Source organism: Aspergillus foveolatus (genome assembly GCF_047715535.1).
Source record: "Aspergillus foveolatus strain CBS 279.81 unplaced genomic scaffold BDW70scaffold_159, whole genome shotgun sequence".
Lineage (NCBI taxonomy): Eukaryota > Fungi > Ascomycota > Eurotiomycetes > Eurotiales > Aspergillaceae > Aspergillus > Aspergillus foveolatus.
In genome coordinates, this window is record NW_027396223.1 from 12,011 (window position 1) to 22,067 (window position 10,057).

At 46.4% G+C, this 10,057-nt stretch overlaps 3 protein-coding genes across 3 annotated transcripts; all 3 read right to left on the reverse strand.

The window, feature by feature from the left end:
• Positions 1 to 164: 164 nt before the first annotated feature.
• On the reverse strand, positions 165 to 3,052 carry BDW70DRAFT_166876 (uncharacterized protein; the record flags this gene model as incomplete). Its single annotated transcript, XM_073742110.1, has 3 exons — positions 2,270 to 3,052; positions 286 to 2,211; positions 165 to 182 (listed from the first exon to the last, which is right to left on the reverse strand). Exons 1-3 carry the CDS (start codon positions 2,762 to 2,764, stop codon positions 165 to 167), a joined length of 2,439 nt encoding a protein of 812 aa, XP_073590815.1. The 5' UTR covers positions 2,765 to 3,052.
• A 2,114-nt stretch (positions 3,053 to 5,166) lies between these two features.
• BDW70DRAFT_154527 (uncharacterized protein) lies at positions 5,167 to 5,974 on the reverse strand (the record flags this gene model as incomplete). Its single annotated transcript, XM_073739872.1, has 4 exons — positions 5,167 to 5,223; positions 5,266 to 5,577; positions 5,641 to 5,729; positions 5,770 to 5,974. 4 exons carry the CDS (start codon positions 5,972 to 5,974, stop codon positions 5,167 to 5,169), a joined length of 663 nt encoding a protein of 220 aa, XP_073590816.1.
• A 1,970-nt stretch (positions 5,975 to 7,944) lies between these two features.
• On the reverse strand, positions 7,945 to 8,388 carry BDW70DRAFT_164910 (uncharacterized protein; the record flags this gene model as incomplete). The annotated part of the gene is made up of 1 exon (XM_073741591.1): positions 7,945 to 8,388. The coding sequence occupies one exon, from the start codon at positions 8,386 to 8,388 to the stop codon at positions 7,945 to 7,947; it is 444 nt and encodes a 147-aa protein (XP_073590817.1).
• Positions 8,389 to 10,057: the final 1,669 nt, after the last annotated feature.

Consider the following 10,057-nt stretch of genomic DNA (forward strand, 5'->3'; position numbering starts at 1 on the left):
AATCTGAATGGCCTGTGAGCGTCTGCAGGCTTGGGCTCCATGTGGCTTCTACTTGCGGTAATGGACATATCCATTTTGGAATATTTTCGCTATATGTCCTTCGCACAACACTTTGTTCAGGTGAAAATATTAGTCCAGAATAATAAAGCTGCAGTGGAGTAGTACTAGCAATAGAAATATTTCTAAGGATGAATCGCATCCCATCATATAAAAATTGTGATACTGTAGGATCTGTGTCCTTCTGAAAGTGTTAGTACTGACTTTATTAAAGGTAGATGGACTTACCATCACCACTGCCTGGAGAATATTGATCATTTCAACGGCTTCGGATAGCACGCCCATCAGGCTCAATGTCTCCAACCAATGAAGGAAATTTGTCTTTAAAAATTGAAGGACTGGAAACTCAGAGATACCACATCTGCTCTGCTGAAGATGATGTACCCAGTACCGACAGGAGTATTGCAGATCAGTTGAGAGATGCTGATCAACAGTCTGGCTGTTTATATTGTCCTTCTCTGTCGCGTAGCTTGACAAGTCGCAGATATTGTGTTTGAGGTGGTCTTTCATAATGCGAAGACAATGCAGTCCTATCTTCCTGTGTGTTTCTTGCTCATCAACATAGAATTTGCTTTTTGTTGTCAGGAGGTATTCCCGAAAGGATAAGTGCAGGATGCGGACTGGAGCTTCTAGATCATGGGAAATATTGAGAACTGAGTGTAGCGGATCTAGTATTTCACTGATGGTTCGCTTAGGCAGATGAAGAAGCCGTGTCAGTGACTCGACTGAGAGAGGGGTAGCAAGCATGATGATAACACCAACAATGTCCCGAAATTCCTGCAGAAGCTCGTTGGATTCCTGATCATTATCTGCGAGGAGCTGATTCAAAACTGGCTGGTAAATCTTATCCATTTGCGATCCAGAAATAGCTGTTTGAGCCTCCAGAAGCTCTTTAAGTCGCCTTTCTGGATGTCTGCCTTCTTCAATAAAGCGACATGCAGTGGCTGCAAAGATAAACAATGGAACTGCCATCTTGACAAGAGCATCGAGAGTATCATCCCCGGGCCAGTCATCAGTCATTTCCCGGTTCTTTCTGATCACAGAAAATCTTTCACTGAGATAGATACGAATGTCATGCTCGATTACTGGATTAGGAAGTTCATGCAGGTCCAGGTCTTGGTGTTCCTCGCTTTGTTTGAAACCCAGACGGACTGGAAGTTCAGGCCGGCTCGTTAGGAATATCCGGACACGCAGCACCTTCGACTTCTGCAGCTGTGGTAGGAGGTCAAGTATGACAGGAATATCTCTTCCCTCGCATTCGTCTAATGCGTCAATCACAATAACAGTGGTTGAAGAATTGCTTGAATTCAGGCTTTGAAGTGGTTGAAGAAGGAGCCTGTCAAATTGTTCCTTAAGGGCTTTTGCTGAGATATCGGGATCATCCTCAATTGCCTTCAAGACGCCAGGAGCCAGCTGTTGATATCTGGTAGCCAGCTGTTTTGTTATAGTCGGGATCAGGTACTTTGCATCGCCACGGTCTGCTTCTCCTTTCTTGAAGAAGAAAGTGGCACCAAGTTGTTGATTTTTACTGAATGTTTGCGCGACTGTCCGAGCAATAGTGGATTTACCTGTCCCCGCCATGCCGTTTAACCAGAATATGCATTTGCTGTCTGATGACTTGGCCCACTCGGTGATTTGCGAACGGAGCTTGACACGAGTATCTGGAAGGCAGAAACCCTCATGCTGATTGACATATGAGTCATAAAATGCACCTTTTGCAATTGACAGGTTCATCAGGTTGAACTGTTGACCAAGACGCTTTGAGGTTTCAAGCAGCTCATCAACCCGGTCTAGGATGGCCTTTGATCTTTCCTGGTGATGTAGATACTGTACTAGGCCAATCCACTGGGAGATATTATCCCTTTCCTTCTCAACTGAGGCCTTGAGTTCAGTAAGTGGATGCTCAGTAATGGCAGTAACATAGTCCAGCAGCTTCCTTCCCATGCTAGGGTCTTGAGCTGTTCGTATCTGTGCTGTATAGTGCAGGATAGCTCTGTAGAGTCTTATTATAGCACACCCCAAGTCACCCTTTATCTTGTCATTGCAGCTGGTGTAGATTTTGTCTTCAATATAAGCACACTGTGTGAGAACATCTGCTAGGTATTCTGATGACTCAAATAGTGTACTCCGTAGATTGTAATAGTTCTGGGTGATCTAATTTATACAATCACAAGTTAGTTGCTGTGCTAGATATCCAGAACAATTCACATACTGTCAACCCAAGAGACACAATTGCCCAAGCACTAGCTGCATGATGAGTAGGGTCTGAAGCTGCAACTGTACCAATAATGTCTTTGAAAGACAGAGCTGCATTGATGACTTTGTGAGAGGATTCTCGAAGCCTTCTATCTGCTCTTTGCTGGAAATCTTTGTATTGCTTTTCAGTCAAATGAATAACTTTGCTGATAAGGGTAGCTATCGGGGGAGGGTTCTCGAGATCATTCAGCGTTGTAGAATTTTGTACAGTTGACAAGACCTTCCGTTCCTCATCACATAGCTGGTCATAGGCGGCCGACCACAGATTTTTTGGAGTCAAAGATTGTGTTGACAGATTCAGCTGAATGCTAGATGCGCCGCAAGAAGCCAGCCGTGGACTATGGGTAGTGCCACCTTGGTCTTCTACCATTTCTGTTTGAGCGACCACATTTCCAGGATTCTTGCGTCTATTAAATGGATTACGAACACGAAATCGGCTTCGAAAAGTCATTGCTATCCGGTTCAGCAGGATTTGAAATGGTAGAATTCAGGACTCAGCAGATTGAATTGAAGAGATAAGAGTTATTAGACTAACAGCAGTGAGGCTGAGGTGGTGTCCTTCGTCTGGCATGAATAACTACCCCGCCCTTTGGCCTGGCGCAGCTAACCAGGGTATGGCGACTTGTATTGACCAGTCACATTCTTCACCACCACTTCCTCCCAGACACAATGGACACTGTTGATGTAGGCTGGAGTTTGTGCCTTTCCTTTCTTCTCAAAGGAACAATTTTGAAGTGGCTTTGATCAGGTTTCTTTGGCTCCACAAATGTGATAAGGCCGCCTCAGGTGCCTGTATCCACCGGGTCAATTATCGGCCCGTGCCGGGTGATTCTGGAATGCACCATGCAAACTAGACAAACCTGAAAGCGGGTTCCAGTTCCTGACACATCAACACCAACATACCAGGATCCTCAGGCGTCCCTATCGACACGTCACGTTTCTACCATCCAAAACGAGCAGTATAGGTAGTACAATCCATACAGCCCTGCTACTTGTACTATACAGCCTGTTAGCAGCAGCCCCCTTGATCCTTACTCAGAAACAAGACGGAAAACCCCTCTTTCCCGGCTAACAGTAAGCTTTTTCCACTACCAGGCTCATCAGTGGTATACATTGCCTTGAGGAATCAGCGAGCCCCTTGGGTGATTTTGCTTCCCAGTCCCGCTATCCTCACACCTGGGAACGCACCCCCTCGTATGCCCCCACCCCCGGTTACCTTGGCCGGGAACGAACGCCACTCGGATATAGCCCTCCCCAATCACGACGACCGCAGGTCTACTCCTTCACATCGTATTCCATCTGCTAGGGCAAATATATTCCGGGACACTGAGTGCCTGTGATGTTCATCATCGGCGCTGTGTACCCCTGAAACCGTACTGTGACGTGGAAACCGTAGAGTTTGGGGTGGAAGACGCTATCAGAGCCTAGGATTTGGACGTGGTGCAGGTGTAAGCCAGAGGGCGTTGGAAAGGTGATTTATGTTGAGGCTATGTTTAGCGTAGAAGAGTTTATTCCGTCCTGGGCGGTTCGTGGGTAGCCGGCAGACTCTGGGGGTGTATTAGCATGTTGCAGTTATTTTCTGATTTATTGACTAATTGAGACCCGCAGTGGGAATATGATGACAAGTGTTATCACTGTCGTGATGAGTAGGTTTACCCACCATCGCTGCCTCTAGTGGGCGATGAACCGCGATTTGAATGAGGGTTTTGTAGACAGAGCAGTCGATTGAACTGGGTATCGCTCCTCGATCAGTTCGACAGAGGGTTTTTAGATCAACTTGCACACCCTGTACTGTACAAAGAGAATTATACACTGACTTGGGTTATGCGTGACAGCAAGGGCGTGAGAAACCACCCCTTAGATGTGACGGTCTCTCTCAAAGATGTCCAGCTGTAACCAATCTGATATCCTACTAGTACTGTGGACAGGGTATCTATGGCATATTATCTAGGCCCTTAGTCCAGAAAAGCCATTCCCCCACCATGACTATGCAGGTGGGAGGGACACAGTATCAGCGGTGTGAGACAAGCCATGGGCACGGGAACAAGTAGGGCTATTGGATTGAAATAGATTAGTAGTGTGAATTAACCCATGGTACCTCGGCATATCTGAGATTTTTGTGTCTGAAGTATGTCTGTCAATCCACTCAGTCAAAAGCATGTGTTAAGCATGGTAACTTTTGGCCAATTGTCCTCCCCCCTTCCGGGGAGCTCTGCAGACAATAATAGGGTCATGGAGATACTTGTCACGGGCGTAGGAAGTATTGTTGTCAACTAGCTGTCCTGTATTCACGAATATCACAAGCTTAGAGAAACAAATAAAAGACAGAAACATGAACCCTCTCTCCTCCCTTTTATCAACTTTTCTGGACATACGTCAACACTTTTGACTTTTCCGTACCTTGGTTCAGACAAATGTAACCTTGTTTAGACCTTTGGTTGAGGGCATTGCCGATAACCAAGACCCAGGCCATAGCCTGTGACAATACTGACAATGCCCATGCATCAAAATTACTACCAGCAGTGGTTGCCCTGCTTCTCAGACAAATAGCCGCCGCATGCAGGGGCCCAATTGAGAGGATGAGGCTGATCTTTTGACTGGGAGATACTCCGCATTATCAGGACATATCAGCCTGATCATTCTGACAGGTCTCGGATCTAGAGCAGATCTGCAAAAATATGGGTTCTGTTCAAATGCTCTTCCATGAGGCCGCAACAGCTGTCATGGTGGACTTTTATAGTCCCTGACATAGAAAGCTTCAATAGCATATATTATTGAAGACATACAATATAAGAAAAATAATTTCTAGAAACAGGTACAGCAGGCATACTTAGATCAACAATAGCTTATCAGCTAAAGGGTAACCACCACGGCAACTCCAAGCACACCTATCCTGACCATACGTATGCTCTGTCTATCAGCAGCCGCAGCTGCAGCTGCACCTGTAAATACCGGAGTTCCAGGAGCAGTAGATTGTTGAAAACCAGTGGGGACCTGTGTAGAAGTCGCATTACCAGGCGCGGAGGAATTACTGTTTTTATAAGAGCAGAGCTTGATGTGTGCGGCGGGAGCAGGATCAGGCAAGCAGCTAGTGGTGCTGTCTGCTATATTACCAAATATATCTAGTCCCTCCTGGATTGTAGCAAGAATGCCCTCCGCGAAGCTGGTCGCAAAGATTGATTCCTTTTCAGGAGCCTTGGACAAATAAGACTGAATAATTTGTCCCAGACAGCGTACTGATTGTGCAAGAGCTTTTAGATAGAACTAATATTGCTAGTGCAGGTAGTGTAGTGGTGGCGGTGCTGCCAAAGAGTGTTTTTTCTCTACAAGACCCGAGATGGTGGCTTTGAAGGAGGTTGTAAGTGCTTGGAACTGCCAGGAGAGAGCTTTTATCTCGGCTGTGGTAAGATCCAGCCCTGTTAAGATATCATACAGGCCGCGATCAATGGTTATAACAAGGGCGTTCGATGCAGACTGTATAGGTAAGATATCGCGTCGCCGGTGTAGGAGGAGATAATGGTGTCGAGAGTAGTGAGTCTTGCGGTGAGAAGCAAAAGAGGGATGATGTAGGGTTGTCTGTTGACCTAGCAGCTAGAATCAGAGCAGAAAGGGCTGTTAGGAGGTACAGTGTAGGCAGTGTAGACACTATAGTAAACTTCATGATACCTCGCCGCTGCTTTTGCTAGCTGTATAGATATGGCATGTATATAGGTGCGAGCGCATGGGCAGGTGTTACTGTATATATCTTTATATAGTTACAAATGGTACACGCATACATGTGCGGTAATTACCAGAAACTTCCCAATATTACCGAGTCTACAGAGCAAATATAAGCCAAATATTCTCTAAACAGCAGCAGGGCCAGGAGCCAGTGCTGGAGGGGGTAGTCAAATAGTGACTGCATGGCACTCTGTCGCGCGATGCTGACAATGTCTCTGGGTGCTATTGGCCATGTGCAGATCATATTAATAGCTGCTCAAGATAGCACTCCAAGGCCTGGGGCTACTTATTCTGCAGAGAGACCAGTCACACCTTAAAATTATTGCCCTGTGTGATAGCTCGGAGAAAATAAAAATCAACCCCCACGCCAGCAGTGACCCCCGCAAACCAAGGTCCAAAGCTTGTAATCTTGGCTACCAATGAGGGGCTGCCGAGCGGCCGCAAGTAACAAGCAGGATCTGCACTATTAATTTAGTTCTAGAACCCAGGATCTCTTTTGGACCAAGGTCTTGAATGCTCCGCGCGTGATGCGGTGTGGCTGGTATCGTCGGGGGCGTCAGCAGCCCTAGTTTTGGCACTGAGCGGAGGCGGATTTTTTGCTCTTTTGCGACAGACTCCCAACTCGAGTAAATGGTCAACGTCTTACCTTTGGCAGCTGCGACAGGTTTGTCATTACCAGGCAGCTTTTGTAGACCTGTATTTACGGCTGACAATAATATCATTATTATTGTCATCATAAAAAGGTACAGTTTATTCAATCAAGTCCGTGTTTCAGAATGCCCACAGTGACAACCATGACAGCTGTGGGATTAAACATGTCACGAGCTAGAGTCGTAGATACTAACAAGTAGCATTGGACTAGAGAAGAATTCGCTAAAGAACTAATAAACAGTAACCGTCGAGCTTCTTATATGCTTTGTTTGAATGGCAAGCTTGGTAGCAAGCTCGGACCATTGGACTCCGAGCGCGTTGATCAGTATCGAGCATATTGGTCACGTTGGTCATGTTGATCATGTTGATCATGCCCAGCATGTCCGGCTTATCCGGCTGGTCGCAATTCGGGCAATGCTCGAATCAAGACTTCGGGCGTAACTCGTCACAAAACACCACTGAACACGGCTAGTTTCCAGTGATCCTGGGTCCAGGGATATTTATCGATTTAGACAATAACTATAACCAAGCTAGACAGAGAAAAAAAAAAGCTAATCCCACAAGCAGGACGGATCCCTATGCACTGAGCTCAACTTGGCCCTGAAACTGGTATATACCTCGTGCTCCTTAGTCCTCACTGGTCGCAGTCCCAATCTAATTACTCTCATGGCTAGCCCCGCGCTATAGCAAGGCGTCAGCTGGCTGTGGGTTTTAGCGTCGCAACAATGATGGACAATTACCTCCGGTGTCGAGCCTAGTAAAAGTCCGACTGCGGCGACGCCTCCTCCGAAGGAATCCGCGCCCGAGATTGGCATCATATCAATTAACCAGACCCTGGCTGGGCCCAAGGAGTGGTATGCGCTTGACTGTGTTGGGCCGGGGGCACTGTGACAAGGCTTTCTGTCACATGCTGCTTTGTAGTCAGCTTCTATGCAGGCCTCGCAATAATTTGGTTTGTAGTCTGCTGTTGTTCTTGATAAGCTTTGTTTCAGACGGGAAGACGCGAAGATGGGGCCTCAGATATTGAGTGCGATTAGAATTTCCTTCTCCGTAGATCTATCTTTAGTAGGAAGGCTGGGTGGACGACAAAGCAGATATGTATGGCACTTCTCTCTTCAAATGGCTGAATAATGGATGCGTTAGCCTGGGCTGACTATGTATGGCAAAGTCTGGGTTGTAGTGCTTGTCATGCTTGTCAAGGACAGGGTACACGAGAAGGCAAGGCTTGTCTACAAGCTGGGCACCCAGATATAGGAATTCTCAGAGGAGACAGTACACTTTTACTAGAGTCGGTTTAGAGAAGTGGGCAAATCGCTCTTTCACGCATTTACAGCATAGGAAATGCCACTTATGCAGCAACCAGGAATACACGCAGAGAGCAAGACCATCCACAAGATCCCCAGCAACCACGTCAATCACCCCAGTCGCCGAATCTTCAATACTGAACCCGATAAACAGCACATCGTCCACAAACCCATGATACCCCTGCCCTTGTGCCTTCCAGCTAATCGACGTCACATACAACATCTCGCTCTCCAGTTTAACAGTCCGCATCCTGTCATATTCAGACGGCTCCTGTTGTGATGATGAAGATAATGATGGTGGTGGTGGTGGTGGTGGTGGTCGTGTCCTGCGGCCGGCAATCCACAGCGGCTTTGCCGAAACGCCGTAGATTTCAAACGGCGAAACGGCCTGAAACAGCATCGCGTATGGTTCGTATTATACTGCGCCATATCCGCGGATATCAGATAGCGAATGCTATCCATATCGTATCCATGCGGATACCAGATACCTGAGTTGCTATCTTTATCCACATCCAAGTCCACGCGGATACGATATGATATCTTGTTACTATCCGCACTAGCATAATTCTCGCTAGATTAACCCAATCTAGCTTGACACATGACGTATAATATGCTGATTAATATCAGTAATATACGCATGTTCTGGCTTTGACAAGCTTGCCAGCACTACACGGCTTCTGTATGATACTACTCCCCGGGATGATCAAATATATATCACTACCGGACCTTGTTGCATAAACATGCCACCGTTATTGGTAGTAGCCTGACTCTGTAGCCTGTCTGTTGTATCTACTCCATTATCTATCTCTGAATATATTCCTGAGTCTGTATTGTGCCAGCAGCAGATTAGAGGTCTTCTAAATACAGCTTGATATATTGTTGGCATCAAGGTTCTCATGTTTAGATTGTGACTCAATACACTCCTTGAACAATATATTACATACAAAACGTGCATAAATTATGCAGTAACAGATATAGTCATGTTTGGTTTGTTTGCCTATCCACAAAATATCCAAATCCGTATTGCGGATACCTTCTACTATCCATATCGTTTCGCTGCGGATATTTGGATATATCGCGGATGTTGCCGCAGTCTAGCTATGACTTATCTAACGGAAGAACAAATATGGCACATCAAAACCATTTGAAAAATGAGCCAATCTGAATACGTCAGCTGAATATTGGGCCACATAGCAGAAGCCCATGAAATTGCCCTCTCCCAGGCATACTCCAATAATATCGACGTCATCCTTATATAGGAGCCGTACTAGAGCGAAACTAACATCATGATTTTATCTGTAGCCACACAAACTCCGGTCCCAAATTTGGCATCCGCCTCTTTCCCCGCGGAACTGTGCGTGCCGCCCCAACCACCCAGTCCCTTCTTTCTGTCACCGATTTCGAGTCAAAGTCCGAGTTCGAGGCTAGGGCAATCACCAACCCACTCTACGAGCTCCAAATCCCAACCCCTGGCATAATTGTCTCGTTCAAGTGGAAGGGTCGAATTGCTTGCTTCTCACAAGATCGGGGATCATTCGCGATGCGATCAACAAAGGCTTGTTTGAGGGGCGGCTGGTGCCAGCGCAAGGGAGGTCGCGGCGGGTATTTTGCTATTTGCCGGGTGAAGGAGGAGGTCACACCTGCAGGTGAAATGGAGAAAGTCCACCTCAGCAATACAGAGGCTGAAACAAAGACCCAAACAGAAACAAAGATCGAGCCGACGAGCGTGGAGCCTATGTATTTGCTCGCAAAGAACAGCCTACTCAGGATCTTCAGCGTCTTTGTTCGGGATCAACTAATCTTCTTTTGGGCTACAATTCAAGCAGTTGCTATTATGAGCAGGTAGCCTATCATCTTCGTCATTCGTTTAATTCCTGTGTGGTTGGTAGCATCCTACTGGGGTTCAGTGTTCTTTTTGTTTCGTTTAGCGCCGGAGTTGGGGCGTGATTTATATATATTTGTAACGGGCGTAGATAGTATTGTTTTCAACTAGCTGTCCTGTATAAACGAGTATCACAAGCTTAGAGAAAGAAACAAAAGATAGAAGCGCAGATATCTTCCTCCCCCCT